Raw genomic sequence first — 27,062 nt, 5'->3', positions numbered from 1 at the left:
GATTATATGGTGTTTGGTTCTTTTATCCACACTATTAATGTATTTCTATTTTCATTTCCATTAATGGCACTTTCCCGCCTTTTTTCCCTTTTACACAGTTATTCAGTTTGGATTTGTTACTTTGTTTGTGGCATCCTTTCCTCTTGCTCCTCTTTTGGCCCTTGTGAATAACTTATTGGAGATTCGGGTGGATGCCTGGAAACTCACCACTCAGTTCAGACGTATGGTACCGGAAAAGGCACAAGACATTGGAGCCTGGCAGCCAATTATGCAAGGAGTGGCAATAGTTGCTGTGGTTACAAATGTAAGTTATATTTTTAGATGCTTAGTTCCCCGATTCCATGTTTTCATGAAGTTTCTAGTTGCTAAAAGTTCCAGCTAATATAATTGCATATTTGATTACTTTAACTTTTTCATGTTTTCATGTTTTAGAATATAAATGATAGAACACTGGTGATGAGGCTTTTGTGGTGGCAGAACAGAAGGTCTAAACAAGAATGCATACTATTACGTTGGCATTTGGCAAGGGGGGCATGTTACAGCAAACACCCAGCACCGAACACCAATGTTAACCCGTAGCATGAAACAGCCATTGGTGCATGAGCGCCTCCCCCTCGGATCAGATTGTCCTCCGGCATATCATCGGAGGGTGACAATCTGTTCCCATGGCAGCCTGGAAATTTTGTTAGACTCCGGATATGCCATTAACATTGATCTGTGACAGCCAGGCCAATACAAATGATGTACTCTGAGGGGCTAAAAATAGTAAAAAAAAAAAAAAAAAAAACATTGTAAAAAGCCTAAGAGTTCAAATAACCCCCTATTCCATATACCTGATATTAAAATGAATAAACAAATTAAACAATTCAAATCATAAACCTGTTACGTGCTGCATTATGATCTTTCAAAATATAATGGTTATTCCCGGTGGTTAACCCGATAATGGAAAACAGCACAAAAAATTACACCTTACAAAGCTATATACACCGGTTTTTAAAAAAGTTATTAATGTCAGGAATGGGGGAAAAAAGGGTTTTCATTTTTAAAAATATTTTGAAACATAAAAAAACGTATATAAATTTGGGAACCCTGTGGTCATACTTAACCAAATAATTAAAGGGAGGTGCCATTTAATAAGTCACATCCATAAAAACGGAGCCAACCAGAAAATGGCACAAATGTGTTTTTTCATCAATTTCCCTGAATTAGGGATTTTTTCCAGCATCCCAGTACACTACATGGAATATAAAATATTGTGACTAGGATGTACACGTATTTACACAGAAAACAAGCTATTATACAGCTCTCTTCACTGAAAAATAAGAACGTTCTGCATTATGGTTTAGAGCAGGGGTTCTCAACCTGTGGGTCGCGACCCCGGCAGGGGTCGAATGACCAAAACCCAGGGGTCGCCTAAAGCCATCGGAGCCTCGATTTTATCGCGTTTTGGGTGCAAATACGACATTCTTGTACATGGTTTGGGGTCACCGCAACATGGGGAACTGTATTGCGGGGTCACAGCATTAGAAAGGTTGAGAACCACTGGTTTAGAGGAAGGGAAGAAAAAAATGGAAATGCAAAAACAAGAAAGGGCATCGGCAGGAAGGGGTTAAAGGCCTCATCATGAACTGTTTTAACCCACATAGTATGACAAGGGGCTTAGTTTTGGCTATTTCGAGAACAGAGCTTCATACCAATTTTGTAGGTCTGCTGTGATCCACAATACTATGGCATTTTGTTACATATTAAATGTCAACAAAAGTTTTGAAAATGCTAAATGTTGCAGCTCTATTCATCATATAGGGTGGTTTATAGATAAAGGATACCATGCACCCCTCGTGTTTTCTGGTGCTCTAAATGATAATAATAGAGAAGTGGGTGTCCAGTGAAATAGTAGTAAAGATTGGCGGTAACACCATATTCGCTATATGAAGAATAAAAGATAGTTTGTAAAGCGTTAAAAGGCTCTTGGACAAAGCAGACATAACCATTGGGTATAATGGGCACAAAGAGATGCTGCATCAGTTGGTTACAAATAGTGGTCTAACAAAACACAAGGCATTTGTATAGCCCCATTCTCCCGTTGAAGCTGTTTACACAGTAAAATATGTTTGGAGAATATTGCTTTGTTTTAATGCACTTAATGATATATCAAATGTGAAGTGAAGAACCATTTTACCATACATTCTCCAATGGCGGCTTGTCCATACATCCTAAACCAGTGAAGTAAGAAATTCTGGATAGACAATGGTCAAGTTGAGCACTGCACTATAACCACAAAATTTTGTTTTATATAACACATTTTAAGTAATTACCTTATATACTCGAGTATAAGCCTAGTTTTTCAGCACAAAAAAATGTGCTGAAACCCCAAACTCGGCTTATACTCGAGTAAAAAATATATAGGTTTTGCAAGGTTTTTGTGGTAAAATTAGGGGCCTCGGCTTATACTTGGGTCGGCTTATACTCGAGTATATACGGTAATAAAAGTTATTTTAGGGGAGTGCTAGTTAAGGGTAGTCATTCACCTATTAGTGGAGCCTAACCCTATCTAGTTAAAGGTCATCTACCACCAGGATGAAAGCGCTTACATGCTGGTGTGAGCCGCCTCTGGCAGAATCTCCTCTTCTTTTAGCTTCTTATGCCCTTGATTTTAATAAATAAAGGCTTTAAAAATTATACAAATGAGCCTGAGGGGCTCCAGGCTCCATAAACACCTATGAAAGCCTCAGGACATAAGAAGCTAAAAGAAGAGTGGATCCTGCCAGAGTGTAAGTGTACTTGGTGTACAATCCTTGATCTTGGTGGTAGATGTCCTTTACTATGTACACTTCTTGATAATATAATTGGGTGTGTACAAAAAGGTAAAATGGTACTTGGCAAGTATTGCTATCGTCATATCGAAGGAGAACCAAAGGGACAACCCATGCTTTTCCTATTATTCACAGCATAGCTGCATATCCAGTTAGATGCCTGTGGACTGGGGAAGCTTGTGGAGGTTTGCCACGGGAGGGTGGACAGCCTTAGTGTATCCATTCGCATATGCCATGTAGCATCTGTTTGGATGGCTAGCGGACGGCTAGCAGTGGGGAATATGGTCCATGGGCCCTAGGCTGGTCACACAAATAGGGCCCCCCAGCGTCCAAACCAACATGTGCCCGGATGTTAAGAATTAAAGGGGGACATCTTCTGTGGAGATCTGCTGTGGACATTTGATTAAAGGGTGAAGACGCGAATCTTCATATAGGGCCCGTGTACAGGCCCCCAGGCGCCCGCCCATACCGCCTATATGAAGATCCGCCTTTATGGCTAGTATTGTATGCATGTCTTTTTTTTTTTTACTTCGGGTAGACACTTTCATATATGTTATGTACCTTTTGTCTTTCTTTCTGTAGGCTATGATTATTGCCTTCACATCTGATATGATACCTCGCTTGGTTTATTATTGGTCTTTCTCTGTCCCACCCTATGGCACCGAGACTTCCAACACTATGCAAGGATATATTAATAATACACTTTCAGTCTTCAGCATATCGGATTTCAAGAATGAAAGCAGACCGGTTCCACCAGCTTGGTTTGGCACAGCAACTACATGCAGGCGAGTAGTGATTTAGATTTTAGTAGCAGCATTGTCCTCTAACTTGTTGCCTAATGTGCAGAGACCAAAAATGTATAAAAGCGTACGCTTTCACTTCACGGTTTGTGTTGGTTTTCCATTATTGCTTTGTAAAGTCTTTAAAATGTTGTAAAATGTGTTTACAGTCAAAAATATTTATGCCTTTTATTAATTCACTTTTCTTTGTGTTTCCATGAAAGAGATAAATCAACATAAACACAAAGCTGTTTCATGCAGCTTTGTGTTAAAATAACTTGGATAAACGTACTCGTCTTTTTTAGCCACCAAGTGCCACCTCCTGTTTGGCTGTTGTCAGATGATCTTCAGGTGAGGTCCGTCCTTCAGCAACCTCTGATCTCCACATGGACTGGCTTTTACAGTGATGTGCTGAGGCTTCAATGTCATCTATCAACAACTGAATAGGAGCTGGCACTAAGAGGCTTGGTTAACCCCTTTAAACCCCACTCTGGTTGTGTAAATGAGAAAGAACTTATACTTGTCTTTCTTTCTCTGGTGCTACAGTCCAGCACTATGCATCGCATCATGCTAGGCTCTCCTTGTATACATAGGCTCAGCGGTATGGTAGATATGTGTTAGATTGATGGTAATAACTTGTAAGTGCTTATCACTATTTGCTCAATAGCCAGGCACTCTTTTGCCCCATCTTGTGGTTACTGCTTGTTATTACATATAACAAAATATTTTTACCGCTACCCAGGTACCGAGATTTCCGATATCCACCTGGCCATGAACACCAATATGAACACAGCATATTTTACTGGCATGTCATTGCTGCCAAGTTATCTTTTCTTATTGTTATGGAGGTGAGTCATTAGAGGTTCTTTTTGTGTGTTGGAAATATAAATACTACAATAAGTATAATAATTTATATTTATGTGGCACCATCATATGCCGCTGCACTTTATAACTTGGTCAGATTGCACAATAGGAGCTTGCAATCTGTGAATCAGAATGGCATTTGTCTTAGACACATAATGTTTGGTTTTGGATAACAGAAACAGTAATGCCAAGTTAACCCTTGTTACTCACTAGTATGGGCATTGATTAAGTAGATGGGGCTTGCTCACTGCATATTTTGCCTTTTGTATAGCAGTTTAATCACAACCTATAGCTTCAGAACACACTGTCAGATGGTTTTAATTTCTGTTTATTTCTATATTTTGACCTGTTATCCTCCCATCCACAGCATATTGTCTACTTCATTAAGTTCATTATATCATACATTATCCCTGACATTTCTAATGAAACCAAGGACAAAATCAAGCGGGAAAAGTACCTCATACAGAAGCTTTTACATGAAAAACATCTGAAGTTGACGAAAAAACAGATGGGAAGTTTGGCTGATAAAATTCTAAAAGGTGTGGACAATCTGACTGTGGACAAGTTGGATTAGACCTCTTTGGTTATACAGAGTATAGGACATTGTGGTTCACATGAAGCCTTAGAAGTTCGTCATGAAAGTCTACTCGGGATAACCCGGGATGGAGAATAGTTACGTCTTTACATTATACAGTATATTACATTGTGTAAATTGTGCAACTATAGCAGTAATCAACATCATACTAAGTGGCAAATATGGAAGTTTTTATATGTCCTAAATGTTTTATACGGAGTTTTAACATATATATTTTATATTTTGTATGCATTATATTCTCTGGTGCTTGTATCTGTATATATGTGCCTATACATGCATACACTAGCAAGCCAAAAGTATGTCATAATTTAACCATGTGTGCTTTTTTAGCACAATAGTACGATCCCTAAAGGATTATGTATGCCTAAAGGGAATGAAACTAGCATAGTGGTTTGCTTTTGTCATAAATGTAGAATAACACCGTATACCAGAATGTCATCATAGCCGGAGTTGTTCTTCTCTGAAGCCATATGCTTTAAGCAGCAGATTTCTACTTCTTAAATTGAATTGAATGGCATGAAGCTTATCAGCCAATGCAATATTTGTGTGGCTGCATAAAAGGATCAACTATTACTGTCTCTAGCAGTATTGTCCGGAAAACACAAGCTTTCCCATATACCTAGATCATGACCAAGCGAACAAGCTATTCATCATAGCAAAAAGATAAATACTAATAAAAATAGTATGGTCATATTTTATATACCTGATGGCAATGCGTGTAGCTAAAGGGCCATAACCACTACTATTCAGGGCTTCCCACAGCATTGATAAGTCCTTACCCTTGCCATAGCTATAGTTGAAGCATTCTCCCATTTTAAATATGGCTTGAAAATCACATTTGAAGTACAGGACAATTCATTATATGTATAATATCTCAAAAGGGATTAAGCCACTACTGCAGCAGTGTGATAAGATACCTCTTATAGATGTGTAGCCTTATGTGTGTGCCACTATATTCCATTCAGTATCACAACTGAAAGCCTGTTACTAAATGGGTCATTCACTAATATATAATCCTGTAACCAGTGCCAAATATGACTGGAATGCAATTGTAATTGCAATCACTATTAGAAGTAATGTGGTAACTTTGGTTTATTTTAGAATTACACCGTTTAAAGTGCTTCTATCCTTTCAACAAGTTTTTCATAAATGTTGTCCATTACATGTACACAAGGAATAACACTACCCTGTTTCCCCTAAAATAAGACATCCTTTGAAAATAAGACCTAGTAGAAATATAAGGCTTAGAAATATAAGGCCTCCCCTGAAAATAAGACCTAGCAGCCGCCATTGCAACATCTCCCCCCACCTCATAGAGTAGTATAAGTAAATCTTTTAGATGCTGCAGAAGGTTGTGACATGGGGATTAATTCATGGAATTAAATCACTGGCTGTTGTGCTGGAAATATGATCCCAGTAGCTACCAGGATAAGAAGGGTCATTTATGGAAAGTGATTTTACTAAACATGAAAGATTGGGGCCAATGGTTCTAATAGAAATGGAGTCAAAAGAAATACAGCAGGAAATTCAGAGTTTGGAGAGTCACAAGGATGTTCGAGAAGTTGATTTTTTTGTTCAACGATAAATGTAAATTCTTGATCATGGAAAAATAAGACATCCCCTGAAAATAAGACCTAGTGCCTCTAGAGCAAAAAATAATATAAGACAGTGTTTTGTTTTCGCGGAAATAGGGTATTTCAGCTCATTATGTAAAGTAAATTCTGTTGGTTGTCTCAGTGCTGGTGGGTAGAGACTAGATGCCATGTTGTGTCCCTTATCCTGCACGCAGGGAGTACAGGAGAATCCAATCCATAAAAGGTATAGTAGAGAAGTATTGACTTGAAAAAATAAGCTATAGAAACCTGTGTCTGTGCCCTTCTCCTTCCTTGTGCTCTCTCCATACACATGTATCTCAATTTTTATATCCATGAGCTAGAACAAAACTGTTTCAGGAGAGATTTCAAAGTGAAATACAAAAATCGCTTCAGAGACTAGCATATAGGACAACTTAAAGTAAAGTTTATTATAATTACAATGATTATTAGATTTACTTATAAAAAAGGTTAGAAACAGTCACAATACTAAGCAAGCAGGTTATATACATAGGAGACTATAAATGTTAATTTATGCTCAATAGTAACAAGATGCCGATGTTCCCTGGTGCAAATCTCATGGCTGTTCCCATCCCACACATTTATATTCAAAAATACACCTATACCACATGTACACTAAACAGACACACATACAATATATATGCATTACATACACACATGTATTCACATCCATTATATATACTGTACTCTACACATTCCTACACCATATATATGCTGCTGCACACACTATATATACCAACTCACTACAATATAGTGTATACTATATTCCCTAAATTATTACATAGTCCCCTAATTAAATATATTTTACCCCAACCTAATCAATTTTTCAGAATTTATATAGAGCACCAACATTAACTAATTTATGTACAGCAGCTCCACCCGCTAAATGAGTTGTAATACCGAACTTACATTTAATGAGCTTAACTCAATATCTTTGAAAATACTTTGAGATCTTATGTTTGTGGTTGTTTTATAGCCTTCTGATTTGGAAATCCTCCTGTTTGTGTCATATAATTTTATTAAAATATAATTACTTCTGTAATCATGTGTTAAATATTTAGGACCTTGCTAGATGTACCAAATGTAATCAAATATGTCAAAAGGACACTGTTATTTGATATGTTAGCTAGACATTGTTACTATGGTAACAACAAGACTTTGAGAGCGAGCTGCCAATATTGCCATAATATTTCTGCCAGTCCATTTACAGTAAATGCAGCAGGTTTTGCTGTGTAGTACCTGACCCTTAGTATGCATTTACATGGCACACAATTTGTATATTTTTTAAGTGCCTACCCCTTAGATGAGCCAAACCAATACAGAATTTTTGCACTAGGTTTGGTTTGCGCTAGTGTCTGTGTGTTACATTGGGGTCCTAATTTAGTGTCTTTCATTAAACTTAGGCCTCGTGCAGACAAACATATGGGGGCCATTTGTGGCGGCATCACAGTCCCACTAAGCATGCACTTTCTCACTGCACCATGACTAAGCTGGGTAGCTGCAAGGAAAACTATAGGATGTCCTATATTTTGCCACTCAGCTTTCAATGGAGAGTGGAGAGGAGAAGAGAGCTATCCCCTTCTCTCTCATGTTGTATGCTCCCATAGGCCGTGAGCACAGTTCGTGTGCACAAGGCCTTCTATGTAGTTATTGTTGGGGGGGGGGTTAACTCCATTTTATTCTTTTGGTTATTGTGAAAGTTTAAAATCATGTTACATGTCATTTGTATACTGAAACTGTTAAAAACTTTGAAACTGTATGCAGTTTAAATTAAAATAACTTATAATCCATATCCTTGTCTTTCTAAGTATTTCTTAAACTGCTGTTTGTGAATAATATATTCTATGTTTCAGATGTAACTATACTTCAAATGGGCTCTCTAAATAAGATTATGCTAAAAATGGGTCTGTTGGGAGACCACACTCATCCTCAGCGCAGAGCCCTCCACTTCACACCTTTCAAAGTAGCAAAGCCGGTTCAGCCTTGATGAGGCTGCTCCCATGTCACCACCTGCCCTGCCACTACAACGCAAATCTGGTAGGCAGTCGTGGCCATCCAGCCACAGCCACGCTCCACCAGTCTGCTCCTGCTGCCTCTGCAGCTCTGTCCATAGTGGTGGTAGTGCAGGTGACCATCCACCAGCTCCTAGTGCAGGGCGGGGGCAGGTTTCTAGATTGCGGTCTTCCTCACAGTGCCCCAGTTAACAGCAGTGACAGCCGCTCGTGTACGCCTCTGCTACCCAGTGCCATCTGGTGCTCCACCTAGTGTGTCAACATGCTTGCTTGAGTGGGATGGTATCTGACTCTGGTCTGTTAGCTTCTCTGTGCTCCATCCTGGGGTGTGCAGCTTCCCTGGCAGGGAAAAAGGGGACGGAAGCGTCGACTTTTACTCCTTCCCTACCAGTTTTTAAGGATACCTATTTTTGTGCCGTTTCTCCCATCAGCACCAGGGACAAGATACTTAGGAATGATTATATTGACATTTGGTCCCTGGTTTCCATGGATTCTGCAACCGTATATAAGGAGCGCCATTTTGAATAGGGGGTTAAAAGAAAGCCATGGGTGGCAAAGTCCTCCCCCTCATCTGCTCCAGGGGCCTCCTTCCGAGCAGAAGCAGCTCGTAGGTCTGGGATGTGTTGGATGTTTAATGACGGTCACTGCCGTTTCTATGGAACATGTAAATTTCGGCATGAAAGATCCAAAATGCGGGGCCGATCATTCCGCAATCTGATATTCCCGACCTGTGACTGTTCCTCCCTGACATCAAGGTGGTAGTTGCACAGAGATGCTGCCATTACTAGACCAGTACCCTAGGAAGACGTGAGCTGCGCTACTTCGGATGGATCTTTCCTTCAGGTTTTTTATCCCTTTTGTACCCTGTGATTTTCCAATCTTCTCCAGGAACCTGATGTTGGTAGGGAATTCCCGAAAGATGCTACAGATAAGGTTAGGAAAGTAGTGGAATTGGGCCATATGGATGGTTCTTTTAGTGTATTGTCTTTCCCTAATTTATACGTTTCCCCCTTGGGGATGGTTCCCAAGAAGGAGTCAGGTAAATTCAGATTAATACAGCACCTATCATTTCCCTCGGGATCGTCGGTTAATGATGGGATCTCAAAGGATTTGATTTTCTTTTCCCATGTTTCATTTGACACAGCGGTAGAGTTGGTTCGCAATGCTGGTTCTGGTGCTTTTATAGCCAAGTCTGATATTGAACCAGCATTTTGTTTGCTTCCTGTTCATGCAGACCGCTTCAATTTATTGGTTTGCCAGATGGACGATGTCTTTCATCACGATATGTGCCTCCTTTTAGGATGCTCCATCACTTGTTACTATTTCAGGTCTTTAGCACCTTCCTGGAGTGGGTTCTTTGCCATCGTCATAAGACATCTTACCCGTTATTTGGTTGAGTTTTTTGCTTGTTAGTCCCAGTGGTTCATCTAATTGCAATTTCCTCCTAAGTTTGTTTTAAACTTATGGCACAGCGCTTTGGGGTTCTCCTTTCAACTGATAAAACTGTAGTCTTCTCGTTTTTAGGAATAGAGATAGATTCCGTTGCTATGAAGACAAGTAACTAAAATTGACATATCTGTGTGCCTGGGTCAAAGAATGCTGCTGCTGTGCCAGGTGCAATCCCTATTGGGCCTGCATTTCTTCACCTGCCAGATTTTTTCGGGATCTGTGTTCATCAGGATATTTGGAGGGAACCCCTTGTACGGGTTCCCTTTGGACCACAATGGAGGCCAGCTGTTCCCGCTTATTAGGTCATCGGTTGCCCAATGTAAGGGAATGTACGGTAAAACATGGCGGGAGTGGTAGGGGTTTGCAGGGGAGCGGGCAGTCAGTAGTGACCCCAATCTGCTCTCGGCCTTAACTTTGTATTTGATAGAACAGCGTCATTTTAAAGGCTTTGAGTTCTTTTTTTAAGTTGTTTGGGTGGCAGGATATGACAAAATGTTTTTTCATTCGTCAGGTCTTCCAACTGTTTTGCGGGCTATATCCGCCCTGAGTTGATTTTGTATTAACACAATTTTTTTTTCAGGTCCATGCCCGGTAGTCTGGATAATAGCCCATTCTTACTTGTATTGGGCGGAACAGGATGCTCAAATTTTGTCCTGGAGGAAGATCACTGAAGTTTTTTGACATAGACATCTTCTGGCATGGCCTCCAGGGTCTGCGCTGGTTGCAGGCTCTTCCTGAAATCGAGGAGATCAGTAGTCATCCTCCGGTTCCCCTCCTCGTGTTGTATCTTTGGGTCAACGACATCTTTCAAATTGGTCTCAAGTGACCTCATTCCCTTAATTTGGTCTGACCTTTTGCTTCATACCTTGCGCAGTTGGTTTTGATGTGGTCAGAAATCATTCCGAGGGGTTCCATCTCACAGACCTTGGCTTGGATATAATTTTATACGACTTAGAATAGGCCTTATTTTGTTGGCTGGGGGTTGAAAAGGTCGGGGTAGGGATTTAACCCCACATATATAGCATCACCACGTTCATAACGACCCGTAGAATTCAAAAAGATCATTATTGAACCTGCACGATGAATGCCCTAAAAAAAAAAAGGTAAAAACCCACCAAAAAATCATTTATTTTTAATAAATTTTACCTATTTGATCCAACAAAAAATTCAACAAAAGGGATCAGAAAAACGTATGTACTCCAGAATAATACTGTTGCACAACATGCACAACTTTTCCCCATCAGCCAGCTCGGTAGGCCAAATAGTAAAAATCTTATGCAACTTGGAAGACGGCAATGCAAAAATGATAGATTTTTTTTTTCCCCTACATTAGGTTTTATTGGCAAACTTCATAAAATGTAAGAAGAAATATGTAAGTAAGGTATCCCCATAATCATAATGACCCATAGAATAAAGATAACATGATTAGTAGGCTATAGCGTAGCATCCTTCATTCTAATACCAGAGCGTGGCAATAAGAGGAGGGAGTGCAAGTGCACTTTGTTGCAGGCACTACTGGCTGAGTTCCCATCTGACAATAAGAGCTCAGTTGCAGCATGAGGAGGAGGAAGCCGCCAATGAAGAATCAAGACCACCATGGCCACGATGTAGAACACTATGTTGAATGGAGAATCGCAGGAATAAAAAGATTGAACAGGCAAGGTGTACATCCCACAAAGCTTCTGGGAGAATGTCTGATGGACAGATGAGACTGAAAGGCACATCACCTCTGTTCACCGACTGTATTGAAAAGAACACAGACAATATTGAAAAGAACACTGTCCCTACTGTGAAACATGGAGGAAGCTCTGTTATATTCTGGGGTTACTTTGCTGCATCCAGCACAGAGTGTCTTGAATCTGTGCAGGGTACAATGAAATCTCAAGGGATTCCGGAGAGAAATGTGGTGCCCAGTGTCAGAAAGCTTGGTCTCAGTTACAGGGCATGGGTCCTGAAACAGGATAATGACACAAAGCACACAGCTAAAAACAATGGACTACTCTGAAGTGGCCTCTATGAGCCCTGACCTAAATCCTATTGAGCATCTTTGCAAGGAAATGAAACATGCTTTCTGAAAATGGCACCTTTCAAACCCCAGACAACTGGTGCAGTTTGCTCATGAGAATTTTCCAAAATACCTGTTGAGAGGTGCAGAAGTCTCATTGCCACCAGGAAATGCCGAAGCAATCCTCTTTTGATGTCTTTGAGATGTCCTGGCAGCATGGATAGTAAGACAGTGGCCAGGGATAAGTCCCTGATAGCACTTCTGATCTTTTTTTTACTATAAAGATCCCAGATAGCAGTCCAGGTAGATGCCACCTCCACCCCCCCACAGTCCCACCAGATGTGTAGCATAGAACCCCTGGCCGAACGACACCGCCAGCAGCCGAACAGGAGTCCGATACCACCTAGTAAGAATTTTAAAACTGATCTCCTAGATATTACCAAACACTGACAATTTATATGTTAGGAGGAGGGATTTCTCCCATTGCTCTTTTGGGAATTTCTCACCCGTTCCTCCTCCCAGGCCCTCATGTAGGGTAATGATCGGTCCTCCCCGTCACATCCAGAAAGCATCCTGGGAATAAGAGACCCCATGGGGTGGAACTGTTCTCAAACAGAGTGAGTTTAACAGAGAGGTGTCCCCCTGTGGCAATTGACTGCAGGAAGCCACCTGCTTGCAGGTAGTGAAGCCATTCGCCTGGATACGTTCTGCTGTTACCTAACATGTCGTTCAGGGAGCGTATCCTGGAATATGAGATCACCAAGTTTCTGTGCCGCCCGTCTTCAGAAATTAGAAGTGGGCAATTTTTTTAGCGTTATGGGGACACCAGGATAACCCAGTATTGGAGTGAGGGGGCCAGGAATGTTTATAAGCTTGGAACTAGAGGCAACCCTACCCCATGCTTTTAGGACTTGTGACATTAGAGGAGAACTGTTGTACAAGTCTCAATTAGTCTTTCTAGGGAGCCAAAACATGTCAGGGAGATGACCCGAATTAAGTATTTAACGTTCCAGATCCACCCAAGGCTTAACTAAATTGTGAAAGGTTACATCAATAACCACTTTACTTATGGTCAACCTATGGTAACGGGTAAAGTCTGGGAGCCCAGCCCCTCCATTCTCTTTATGTCTTGTCAGTATACTGTATTTTATCTGGGGGGAGGATTCTCACCAAACAAACTTAGTGGCTATTCTGCGTAAACATGTTAGAAAGGCTGTGGTTAAAACTAATGGGACTGTTTGGCAAATATAAAGAATCTTGGGTAGGGAGTCCATTTTAAGTGTGTTCATTCTGCCGAACCAGGACAGAGATCCAGGATTTAAGGTCAGTCTCTATTGATCTAAGTAAGGGGGCATAGTTCATGGCGAATACTTGATTTGGGTCGGATGGAATCTGTACCCCCAAATATTTGATGTGGCCTTTGGCCCAAGCAGAGGGGAGGGACGAGGAGAAAGAGGCAACCAGCAACCCCGGGAGTGAGATATTCAGAATCTTGGGTTTTTGGATGTTTACTTTAAAGTTACTGACTTTGTTATGACTTTGCTATGTCTCAAACTCTATCATGATATTTGGAAGGCTAACTACCGGATCGGAAACATGTATAAACAAGTCATCAGCAAACAACGAGACTTTTCCTTTAAACAATCGATCCAGGGTATAGAAATTATCACGTAAGGCGGGTGCCAGGGATTCCATCACTAGGATGTATAGGAAGGTAGAAAGTGGGCAGCCCTGTCGTGTGCTGTTGCACATGGGAAAGGGAGATGAAACAGATCCATTTACCACTGGCCGATGGATTTATATAAAGTGCCATAATCCTACTCCTTGTGCTTGCACCTAGACCTAGCCCTGTAAGCGTGGCTTCCAGGAAGCCCCAATGGACTCTGTTGAAAGCTTTTTCAGAATCCACTGTAAGAAGGCAGAGTGGGATCCCTGAGCGCCTAGCCCACGAGGCCAGAGTCAGCGTTTTCAACGTGTTATCCCTGGATGTGCGGCACGGAACAAAGCCAACTTGGGTGGGAATTAGTGGTGTGAGGTGCAAGGCTATGATTTTGGAGTAAATTATAAGATCAATATTGATCAGGGAAATAGGTCTGTAATTACTGCAAAACTTGTGGTCTTAGCCAGGTTTAGGGATCACTGATATGTGGGCTCTTAGTCACTGTGGTGTGAAGGAGCAGTTGAAGTCTATAGAATTAAAGAGTTCAGTTAAGGGACCGGCCAACGCCTCACCAAAGACTTTATAGAATCTAGGCGTAAAGCAATCAGGCCCTGGGAGGTATTTCCCCTTCCCTGTCAAGAGAGGTAGCCTCCACCTGTGAGAGAGATTTCGGAGGATGTGCGTCTAGGTAAGCAGAGATCTCCCTCTCTGAGAGGTTTGATTTGAGCCTGAGGACGAGTATAGACTGTCTAGACACTTGTCCCCATATTCATAGTAGCCTTTCTTAATTTTGTCTCTAAAACATAAGCTCTTTTTGTCTAGTATCTAGGATCTTGTGTCTAAGGGCCGAGATTTCAGCTTTTAGGTTATCAGAAGGGGTGGTCTTATTTACAGTTTCCTTTAAATCTAGTTCAGAAAACAGGGATTTCAACAGAATTTTCTTTTTTAAGTCGGGCACCATGGGCCATAAAAGTGCATCGTATGCAGGCCCGGCGCCAGCACCTGGCTAACCCGGGCAAGTGCCGGGGCCCCAGGGTACTGGAGGGGCCCACTTGGGCCCCCGGATCTCCCCGGGTCAGCAGGACATCTGCTCAGCTGTCCGGGAGATTTCTTCTTTCTCTCATCATGATCTGTGTCCTCTGGGGGGTCAGTGTGTATACAGGAGGAGGGGGGGGCAGTGTGTATGCAGGGGGGAGGGGTGCAGTGTGTATACAGGGGGAGGATGGGGGTCAGTGTGTATACAGGGGGAGGAGGGGGGCAGTGTGTATACAGGGGGAGGGATGGCAATGTGTATACAGGGGGAGGATAGGGGGCAGTGTGTATATAGGGGGAGGGGGGCAGTGTGTATACAGGAGGGGGAGGGGTGGCAGTGTGTATACAGGGGGAGGATGGGGGGCAGTGTGTATACAGGGGGAGGATGGGGGGCAGTGTGTATACAGGGGGAGGGGTGGCATGTGTACGCGCGGGGGCAGTGTGACTACTGGAGGGCAGCCCATAAAGGGGCCCACTAGGGCTCTGTCGCCCAGGGGCCCACTAAAACCTGGTACCGGCCCTGCTTGTATGGAACCTTTTAAGGGTTTCCCATAGGATCAGCACCCTCCACAAATCAATCAACCTGAGACCAAGTAAGGCACGCCTCAATCTACGGATGGCCAGGAATGAGACTGAGGACCTAACTGTGGAGGAGTACAGGGAAGGTTCAAAGGTATATTGAAGTCACCTCCTAGTATCAAAGCAGAGCCATCGGAGAAAGGGGTTTGGAAAGTAAACATTTGCAAACGTGAAAACATCTCCTAGATAAATGACTTTAAGAAACAGAAAGCGGCCATCTGGATCACTTTCAGAAGCCACAATTGTAGGTTAGAATGACTTATGGAAAGCTATAGAGACCCCGCAGAACTGAGTAGGGTGAGGACTGTGGTGCCAGGTTGGGGAGTATTTGCTAGAGCATTTTGGGATTTTATCCGCCTTAAAGTGTGTCTCCTGGAACATGGCCACTAATACCTTTTGTAGGCAGTACAAAATTTGACTGCATTTCTCAGGCTTGTTGAGCTCTCTGGCATGTGCAAAATGTTAGGACTGCCATGATAAGCGTAAGGAAGTGTCCCAGATGAGGAGTCTGCATAATGTAGGGGGAAAAGCATGGGGAAATCGGGGGTGGGGGGGAGTAGTGTAAAGAGGGAACAAGAACAAACAAAAAAAATTACCATGTTGTAATATACAACCCGGGTCCCTATCAGACTTGGTAAGCCTAGTGGGAGGCATAGTAAGCCAAGACAGTGCCCAGCACCGCATTCCTAAGGGGAGGAAGAGGAGACCGATGGGGGGAGAGTCTCCCGAAACATCCCCGTATTTAAATAGAGATCCTCAAAGAGGATGCATAAACGAAGCGCTGTAAGCAAAACAAAAAAATGTAGCTGAAATCTCTGTTGGCAAAGCCTGCCGCTGAGAGGCAAAACATATGTATTCAAGGAAATAGAAGGTATGGAAAGAAACGGCATAAACAATAACACAATATAATCAGTAAAATAGGGTACACCCTATTAGGTTATGCTTTTAAACTTTACACAGACCGCGTGAGGTCCCAATGGGTGAATTATTTGGCTTGCCTGAGCCCTTTCTGTTAGCTTCCCACTGGGAAGGTAGGATTTAAGTTTATCCTCTTTTAGTGTGCGTTGGCTGCGTTTTTCAAACCAATAAGCATGTGTGCACATCGTAAGGAATAATTCGGACAAATTGCTGATTTAAGTCTCACTCATGCTATCATTGCCTGTGGCAAATCTGCACTGCGCAGGTTTATTTGGTTTCACAAAATTATATAGAAATTAAGAAAGAAGCAGAAGGGGGCGGAAAATTCCCAGCTCATGTAGTCTCTTGATTGGAGAACTTCCTTGACGTCAGGATAATGCATTTCTGAAATTCTTTAGCTTTGAAACTTTTCTGTCTCCGTGCCATCTTGGATTCATTGTTCCGATTACAGTACATTTTAGGAAAAAATGACAGGATTTGATCTATCAGCTAGGTTAACCTTAACACAACCACTTCTCCCTGGGGGTAGCACAGGGGCAAATTAATAAGCGGACAGTCGGGGAGGGCAATCTGCGGGAGCTAGAATGTCCAAAGAAATTTAGGGAGATCTCCCAATGATCTAAACACAGCTGATATGCCGTTTTTCTTATTTTGCAATAAGCTGGAACGGGTAGCCCTATCTATACAGAATGTCTCTGGATTTCAATTTGGCTAGCAATGGGCACAGGGCTCTCCGAAACTCAAGGGTTCTACTTGCCAAGAGGAGGATCTCCTCTTTTTCTTTGAAGAAGTGGATACGGCATAAGATGTCTCTAGGATGTTCAGTAGTAGCAGGTTTAGGGCCTAGGGTGCGATGAATTCGGTCAATTTCGATGGGTGAAGCAGAAGGTTGATTAAGTATCTCTGCAAAAAATGCCTGAGCCCATTCTTCAAGCATGGATGGGTCCACCTCCTCTTTCATTCCCCTAATCCTCAAATTATTTTGGTGATGCCGATTTTCAATCCTCTAGGTGAGTTAGGATATCCACAATATGAGTCACGTGTTCCTGCAGAACTTGGGATCGAACGTCCATTTGATCTAGAATTTTCTCCTGAACAGCTTCAGAATCAACCACCCCGTGGCCAATATGATGTGTTTCTTTTTGCCACCCAGAAAGATCTTTTTTGTGAGATTCTTCTAGACTCATAAATAGCCTATCTATTTCTTGGCTGGTGGGCATACCTCTGATATGTACCTTCCCACACTTCTGGAACATCTGGTGACTTGGGAGATTCTGAGACCTCCTGGGCTGCTGGTGGGGTAGGCAGCAGGGCTCTGTGTGGTGTGAGCGGCCATGAGAAGGGAGAGGAGGCTTGGGCCTGGGGTGGACTTTTGTTTCCCCCTGATAAGAGGGGAGGGGATCCTCTGTGGTTGGGGTACTCACAGCAGAGACAGGAGAGCGCTGAGCCGGCACCTGATGACCTGTCGGCGGCTGCTGAACTGGAGCAGAGATAATGTGTTGTATAATGGCGGATGCCATCTTGGGCGACACATGGGTAGGGTCCTCCAGCTTTTCTGAAGAACGGAGGTGCCTATTTATTTCACCGGGTGCCTTTTCCACAGTAGCAGGGATCCTCCTAGATCCTCTCCTGTGGACCATGCCTGTAATTTATGTGCTGTTTGCCGGTATAATGATTATATCACGGTGATGGCTGGGAGCTCACGTTCTATGCAACTTACTCCGCCGTCGGCTAGCCACGCCACCCCCCACCCTGGTGGTAGATGTCCTTTAAACTATCAGATACTAAAGCTGTATGAAAATGACCTGACAAATGTCTAATGAATCATTATAATATTCAGCTGTCCAGCTTATTCATGAGTGGGAGGCACAGCCACACCCCCAGTGCTTGACTGAGAGCCTGTATAATGATAGGACATTCCTGGTGCTGGCTCCTCTCTATACTTCCTGGTGCTGGCAGCCCCTGCAGCCTGTGTTTGTATATAAGGGATACAACTGATACAGGATGCAGCCATGTGTATAGCAGAACATGTCAGGCACTTGTGTAGCTGATGTCTGTGTCTCTCACGTCTATAGGAGGATGAACATGTCAGGTACTTGTGTAACCCGTGTGTGTCTCTCATGTGTGTAGGAGAACACGGCATGTCAGGTACTTGTATAGCTGATGTCTGTGTCTCTCACATGTGTATAGCAGAACATTTCAGGTACTTGTATAGCTGATGTCTGTATCTCACATGTGTATAGCAGAACATGTCAGGTACTTGTCTCTCACATATGTATAGGACAACACAGCATGTCAGGCACTTGTGTAGCTGATGTCTGGGTCTCACACGTGTAGAGCAGAACACAGAATGTCAGCAGATAAAGCACAGACACTAGCAATGCTTTACTATACATTACACACGGACCTGAGCAGGGGGAGGAGAGGGGAGGGGTAACAGGGGTGATATCACTTTCTCTCTCCATGTGACCAGCCTCATTTACATAATAAAGAAAAGATTTTAGAATGGTTAATGAATGAATTGACTAGATAAAGGCTGGGATGGGATCCTTGTGAGCTGCTCCAACAGATAGTGGTGACAGGACTAGTGACGGAGAACTGATAAAAGGTGTCCTTTCAATTGAAACCTGCATTGAAGTTGACGCCAGCTGGTGTGTTCCTCAGCCAGTGTCTGAAGTAGTTCCACGTTTCCATAACTTAATTTAAAATCTTTCAAATCCGTGTTACCAGAATTTTAAACACTGTAAGAGGAATGGTGTCTGGCTTCTCCATTGCCACTTAAATCCTATATGTAAATAAGTGAGTCCCTGAATGGTCTGAATGCCTTTAACTGCAGTGAGGCAGGGTTTGTGGTTTTCCCATTGCTTCTTAAATCCTCTTTGTAAATAACTGGGTTTCAACACGGCTGTGACATATATTGTTTTATCATACTTTTTTATAATTTCTTTGTTTATTTTTTTTTTTATAATGTTTTGCATGGTTGGTCTAGGGGGGCTAGGGCCCACTAGTGAAATTGAATATGGGATCCCACCTGCTGCATGGAAATGTTACCTGTATATTCTAAGGCCACGTTTATAGAATGCATTTTCATTGCGTTTTAAAAAGGGACAGCAAATGCATCAGGTAAAATGCATCCCAAAACACATCAGTATTCATTATATTAAAAACACGGATGTATTTTGAGATGCATTTTTCCTGATGCATTGCATTTTTTGCAATGTTTTTTAAATAACAATGCAAACACATCATGTGAATGCAGCTTAAGACCATATGCACAAGATGCGATTGAATTATGTTTTAAAATGCATTTTAGGTGCATCTGGAGAATCTCCTTTCAGAATGTCTATAATCAGACTTCAGGGAGGAGATTCCCCAGATGCGCCTAAAATGTTATTCAATCTTGTGAACATGGATGTAAGGTCCAGCATTAGGTAGGACCTATTGAAAGCAATCAGTGCCTCTGCCAACTTCTACTTTGGTTCCTCTCATCTTCTCCTCATATTGTGGGCCCCGTCTCATACGCCCCATGTTTTGGCCCCCTCTCATATGACCCATATTTTCCCCTCTCATAACCATCCCCCATATTTTGGCCACCTCTCATACCCCCATACTGTGACTTATAGTGTGGCCTTCTCTCACCTCTGCCTCATTTTGTGGCCTCCTCTCACCCCCCCCCCCCTCATATTGTGCCCACTGCTCTCCACACCATGTTGTTGTCTCTCATCTCATCTATTAGGGCAGCAAAGAGCAGCAAGTGCACTTTTATTCATGTTGCATTTCAGTATGAATTTGCATTCATTGTCTAGAAAGAAAATAACACATCTAGATAGAAATGTTGGAAAACACAGTATGCAGTTATGTCTCAGGTAGCTATGTTCATGATTAAAGGTGTGGTCTAATTTTGACAAATGCCCAGCATCCAGGCTCTTCATGCAAATCTATATAGGTGTCCCATTATGGACTGTGCTTATATCTGAGAGCTAGTGGCAGAACTACCGTGCTGATAAGGCTCTATTTTACTGAGGTAAGTAAAAGGGGACTGTTAGCTGTCTCTATCAGTCCTGGTGAACACAATTTCGGTTGCCCCTAGACACGCCCCTTTAACTTATGAGTTGGGGTCAGAGAAGCCATCTTGAATTTCTGTGTGACGACTGAGAACTGAGATTTCAAACTGTCTCTCTCTGCTCCCTGCACTCTAGCCCCTCCCATTCCACGTTGGAGCTCTCACACTGACACAGACACTAAATTCCTGCCAGCAGTAGCAGCATGAGGAGTGTAAAGCTACAGACAGATAAGTTCTTTATCTGGGGAGGGGGAAGAAGGCACACCATCTAGTGTTGTGGAATAGCAGAGATGTAGGAGAGCTGACTGGGGTCCTTGTCTCTCTCTCCTATTTTCGCCGCACTTTATATTGGATTCATTTCATACAACATGCTTTGACTCTTGTGGGGGCAGTATATGGTAATGACCACTTGGGTTGTATTTCATTCATTCATTTATTTTTTCTACTCCTTACCATTTGTCCTTGCTTTAGGTTAAGTATGTTTATCTTGAATTGTTATTCACATTGGCTTGCACTTTATAGAAGGGATTTGGGGCTTGCTTTGGTCTGCCCTGAGATGGTCAGCACAGCACATACTGTTAATTTTGTTTTTACATGCCTACGTGCCTTTGTATTGATTATATTGTAAATAAAGATCATTGTTTTGATTATTTTTTGGTCTTTTCGTAAGCATCCATCTTGCTTCTTTTTTTCTTGTACATTGTTCTTGGATGTGTTGACCACTATAACTTTGGTAGTGCCCGCCTCTTTTTTGTTTAAGTAGGATAGCTGACTTTGGGACGCAGCAAGCCATCCCACCGATCATGACTGAGATAAGTTTTCATGTGCAGTGAGCCAACGTCATGAGAGGAAGGGCAGAGGAGGTATGCGGGAGGGGTTGTGTTGAATATAGATGAGTGGGACGCTGAGGAAATAAAATATGGTAATTAGAATGCAGACGTCACATTTTGAAATTCAACTGCCCCCAGGACTTTCAGGAAGATTCTGGCATGGAGCCAGGTAAACGAACAACTACACACTAAGGTATTACAAAAGCATATCTGTCATGCACTTTATAGCGTGCATGGGAAGCTGTACCCAGTGAAATATAGCCCTCTGGTGACAGGTTCCCTTTAAGGATTGTATACAAGGTTTCTTGCATACAGACACTGAAATAATAGCAATTCCTGGTGCACAGCCAGGAGTTGTGATTAATTCCCCCCTTCCTCCCTTCACGTCAAGTGGGCATGAAGGGGGTCGTTCCAGGTAGCAGAGTGGGGCTTCCTGATATATCCAGAATGGAAGGATAGGATTTGTTCCCTTAAAGACCAGATGCCTATGCAGATGCATAGGATTACTTTGGCAATGTTAGATTCTGCTTCTGGCAGGCATCCCTGGGGGCCCTCATCTGACCCGGGGGTTGCCATGGAGACTACCTGTACCCCCTCAGCATAGGCCTGGCTGTCTTTTAGGACTGGCCTCCTTCACTAATTGCACAGGCTCTGCTTCTGAGCACATGTGATCTACAGAGCATATGGGCAACAGGCCACATTTCCTGATGTGCATGTACATCAAAATTTGGCAGTGTATGATAAATCCCCCCAAAAGTTTTACTGCACATGGCTATTATGCTGCATTACTAGTCATACCAGATATAGTTAGCAGTACATATTTAGCAGTAAAGTTTATCCAAAAGTGGACTGTGACACACTATTAAATTCTTATTACAGCCATAGAGATAGGCCAGACCTTTTTTGTTAAATCTGTGCAAATGTATCTTTCCCATCTGTCATTACTCCTGTCCTAATGCTTTCCTGGTCCCTTTTAATAATATAAAAAGAAAATAGGACCAAAGATCATTTTACAAGCAGCACTTTGATAAGTGCATTAGTTTTATTTAACTACCTGCACCAATCACACAGTAGCACTGTTAAAGTGCTTAGACTACTTCCTTTGTCAATGTATCTTAGAAATGCAAGAGGATCTTTCACACACAATTTTAAAAACAGAGAAATGTCAGCTTCTATAATGGTAAAAAGCAGGATGTAAACAATGAAACATGTTAGCTGGTTTCTGCTATGGCTTTTAGCCATGGTATTTGTGGGGTTGAGTTTAACCCCTTAAGGTCATAGCTCATTTTCACCCTTACGACCCTTTAAAATCTGCCTGTGTCACGATATGCAGTTAGAACTTTGGAACGCTTTATCTTACCAAGTTTATTTTCAGACTGGTGATACTCATCATACAGTTAGTCTAACCACCAAAATTGGTTGTTAACCAACATCAACCATATGTCTGCATTGTGCTAACATATTTTTTACATGTTAATTTATTTTATTAGGACGTTAGGAGGCTTACAGTTCGAAGAGCAATTTTCCAAATGTTCAAGTAAATTTCAGATTTAATATTTTTAGAGGACAATTCATAAGGGTTTTCAAAGTTCTATTTATTAGTAACTCTCCACAAATTGCCCAAAACTTTGACAATAAAATGATTATTTAGTCCCAAAATTCATGCAGGATAAAATGAGAAAACATATCTCAGATTTTGTTGTGCAGTTTCTTACCAGTACAGCACATGTCAACGTAAATTAATTTAGGGGCCACAACGGAAGGAGCGCTATTGAGCTTTTAGAGGGCAGATTTTGATGACCTTGCTTTCAGGTACCATTATATATTTGAAAAGTTCCTGAGCTACGAGAACAGTGACCACTCCCCCCTATAAATGATCGTGTTTTGGAAATCATGTTTTACCACACAGCCAATTAATATTGGTTTATATTGAGCTTTTTACCATCACAGATGTTTTATAGAAAGTATTTACATTGGCTTGTCTAAGTGAAAATCTTTTCCCCAAAAACCTTGCTTTGGCCCATAAATTTTTATTTTTAGAAGTGGTTAAAGAAGTAAATTAACCCCATAGTCTGTTACCCAGTTTCTCCTGAATGGAGTAATATCCCACATGTATGCTGCTGTATGGGTGCACAGTGCGGCTTGGAAATTGGCAGATTTTGCTGGCACAGATTTCAGATGCTGTGATAGGAAAGGGGCCGTGTCTGCTCAGGGTAGGTGTGGCTGGTGGGGGCACTGTTACTGCTGGTGGGGGTACTGTTGATACTTGGGGGGCTACTGGGGTGCACTGTTACTGTTGGTGGGGGCACTGTGGCTACTTCATAGGGGTTACTGGGAGGCACTGTTACTGCTGCTGGGGGGCACTGTGGCTACTGGGGGGGACTACTTGAGGGCAGTGTGGCTACTGGGGGGCAGTGTGGCTACTGGGGGGCAATGTGGCTGCTTTGGGGCACTGTGGCTACTGCGGGGCAGTGGGTGCTAAGGGGCAGCGAGGCTACTGGGGGCACTGTGGCTATTGGGTGGCAGTGGGTACTTTGGGCAGCGTGAGTTCTAGGGGGCAATGTGGCAACTGGGGGCACTGTAACTGCTTGGGGGGGCAGTGGGTACTGGGAGCAGTGTGGCTACTGGGGGCCCTGTGACTGCTGGAGAGGCAGTGGCTAAAGGAGGCACTGTGACCTCTAGATAGGCATTATGATTGCTGGGGGTACTGTAGCTACTGGGGGCAGTGTGGCTACTGGGGGGCAGCATAGATACTAGGGGCAGCGTGGCTAAATTTACATAAATTTATGCTTCTGCAGTATCAGGGAATTTTTTTCATAGTTTTTTTGCACTGATTTTTAAATTGTCAGTTTTCCCATGTTTAATACAGAATCAATAAGTTTTTATTAAATGATATATGAATTCATATACAGGCAGTCCCCGGGTTACATACAAGATAGGGTCTGTAGGTTTGTTCTTAAGTTGAATTTGTATGTAAGTCGGAAATGTATAGTTTATCATTATAATCCCAGCAAGAACTTTTTTGGTCTCTGTGACAATTGGATTTTAGAAATGTTGGGTTGTCATAAGAATCAGGATCAACACTAAAGCTTCATTACAGACACTTTTGATAACTGTTATATCTGTTTATTGTAGCCTAGGACTAAAGCACAATAAATTACCAATATCCAGAGGTCCGTTTGTAACTAAGGGTCGTATGTAAGTCGAGTGTTCTTAAGTAGGGGACCGACTGTAATTTTTATGCATATACTGTAGCACTTCTGTTTAAAAAAATGTGCATTTAGATTACTGCATAAATATATATAGGCCAGAAGATTTTTCTCTGATATTTTTTTAACATATAGACTGTAATTCAGGTATTATCTATCTGTTATAAAGAATTCAGCATTTTACATGGTTCAACACTTTTAAATAGATGCTTATTGTGTGTCACATCTGCTCATGGATCTAATTACCCTTAACACATGGTTCTGCAAATGTTATCCAGTCTGAGTAGTGTATAATCCATAATAGCATAACATTTGTTGTATAATGGTTCATATTGTCACTATGCATTTTATGTGCCATATGCAGTTATTTTTATGAGGGTCATGTTTCTGATCTGAGCCTATAATATGGTTTATTATCATTCTGTTGATATTTTAAATTGAGACCTATTTTAGTTTGTTTAAACATGGATCGTTCTTTAGATTTCAACATATGTGTGTTGTGGCTGTCTTCACGCCACAGTCTAAGGCTTCGTTTGGACGTCTTACCTAATGGATAGCATGATAGAATCCCTAAGGGCCCACTCCTCATTATCTACAGTAAGAGAATAAACTGCAGAATATTTTATACAGAATGTTTACTGCTGGATGTTTGATGTATACATATGGTCGGCATTGTTTACAGGTTAAAATATATGATAATTAGATTGTGAAATTTGATGGCTTACTTACCCTTTCATTTAAAATGAAAGAAAGGGAACAGCTTCCCTGTGATGGGATTGGGGCAGCTATTCTATTGTACAGGAGCCTTGTAATGACTTCTAGGCTTCATGATTGCTTACAACTAATGAAGTCTGCCTGAAAATTTAACTAAAAAAACACCACAGAAATGCATGCATGTAAAAAGTTGAATACCACAGTATTTTATGCATCCCAAGACAAAAACTGGCCTCATGATAACTGCAACATTGCATAAAATAAAATACATTTTAGATTTTTGTCTTTGATCCTGCAGCAGAAACCCATGCCTGACCTGCAGGTCTCTACAGTGGTTTCCATTTTATAGTTGCCACAAATCCAGAGTAGGATCTAGCCAGTGCTTTCCAACTCGCCCCAAACCATTTATTACACATAAAAAGGGTGAAGGCTATAGATAAAATGTAGCTTCTAATTGTCTTCATTAAAAATGCACAAAACCACAAGACAAAGACAAAACAATAGAAGTCCTATAGTCAAATTCAGGTTAGTAAACATCAAAGGGACGCTTTAAAAATGTGGCCAAGGAACACCAATTTGGTTGGATCTTACCAATCCATACAGGGTTGGAGCTTGAATGGAGTCCAGCGGGTGGAGTCAGAGGATCTTCAGATCAGGAGAAAGAAGCCAGCACTGTCCTTGGTAGACCCTATGACTAAGAGACATCCCTAACATCCAAGTAAATAAGCTCCTACCCTAACAAGTGCAGTACTAGAATTCACCCCAATACAGGTCTATAATGGGGGCAGCACGGTTGCTTAGTAGTTAGCATTACAGCCTTGCAGTGCTGGGGACCTGGATTCAAGTCACAGGGTCAACATTTGCATAGAGTTTGTATGTTCTCTCCGTGTTTGTGTGGGTTTCCTGTGGGTACTCCTGTTTCCTCCCACACTCGAAAACATACTTGTAGGTTGATTAGATTGTGAGCCCCATTGGGGACAGGGACAGATTGGGCAAACTCTGTGAAGCGCTGCGTAATCTGTGCTCTATATAAATAAAGGAATTATTATTATTATAATGCCCTAATGCACCTTACACAAAAAACCGCAAAATCCCAGAAAAATATTTGGGTTTTTATTATGAAAAAGAAGTTGGCACTGGTGCTGTATTTATGTATAGAACTTGATTCTACTGTTATAAAAAATATATACAGGCAGTCCCCGGGTTACATACAAGATAGGGTCTGTAGGTTTGTTCTTAAGTTGAATTTGTATGTAAGTCGGAACTGTATATTTTATCATTGTAATCCCAGCCATAACTTTTTTGGTCTTTGTGACAATTGGATTTTAAAAATGTTGGGTTGTCATAAGAATCAGGATTAACACTAAAGCTTCATTACAGACACCTGTGATAACTGTTACAGCTGATCATTGTAGCCTAGGACTAAAGCACAATAAATTACCAATATCCAGAGGTCCGTTTGTAACTAGGGGTCGTATGTAAGTTGAGTGTTCTTAAGTAGGGGACCGCCTGTATATATATGTTTAGTGGAAAGAGGGGAGTAAAAAACAAGCACAATGGAAAAGGGTCAGTAAGGAAATGCAAAAACAAAAAAAAAGTCTTTTTTCAGCTCACTGACATAGAAGAATCCATATGTGGATCACGGAGCAGGAGAGTCGGGCCGTACCGAGGCAATATAGAAACCAAATGTAGAAAAACTCCAGCGAGGATCCAAAAAATATATAATCAAAAAAGTAAATGAGAAAAATCAAAAAGGGAGCATAAAAACTAACTTTTAATCCATAAGGTTAAAAAACCATGTGCACATGGGAGAGAGGAAAGCCATACATTCCTCTCTCCCATGTGCACATGGTTTTTTAACCTTATGGATTAAAAGTTCGTTTTTATGCTCCCTTTTTCCCTTTTTGATTTTTCTCATTTACTTTTT

At 41.8% G+C, this 27,062-nt stretch overlaps 1 protein-coding gene across 1 annotated transcript in view; it reads left to right on the top strand.

The window, feature by feature from the left end:
- Window positions 1–8,454, top strand: part of ANO6 (anoctamin 6) — a 74,324-nt gene extending 65,870 nt beyond the window's left edge. Inside the window, exons 18-21 of the mRNA XM_072146842.1 lie at window positions 99–304; window positions 3,396–3,598; window positions 4,335–4,440; window positions 4,824–8,454. Coding sequence (XP_072002943.1) covers window positions 99–304; window positions 3,396–3,598; window positions 4,335–4,440; window positions 4,824–5,030 — 722 coding nt within the window. The 3' untranslated portion in view covers window positions 5,031–8,454. The remainder of the gene's footprint in view (window positions 1–98; window positions 305–3,395; window positions 3,599–4,334; window positions 4,441–4,823) is intronic.
- The last annotated feature ends 18,608 nt before the right edge of the window (window positions 8,455–27,062 follow it).

This window comes from Engystomops pustulosus, chromosome 4 (assembly GCF_040894005.1).
Source record: "Engystomops pustulosus chromosome 4, aEngPut4.maternal, whole genome shotgun sequence".
Taxonomy (NCBI): Eukaryota; Metazoa; Chordata; class Amphibia; order Anura; family Leptodactylidae; genus Engystomops; species Engystomops pustulosus.
The sequence above is the reverse complement of the archived record's forward strand: the minus strand, read 5'-3'. Positions and strand labels throughout refer to the sequence as shown.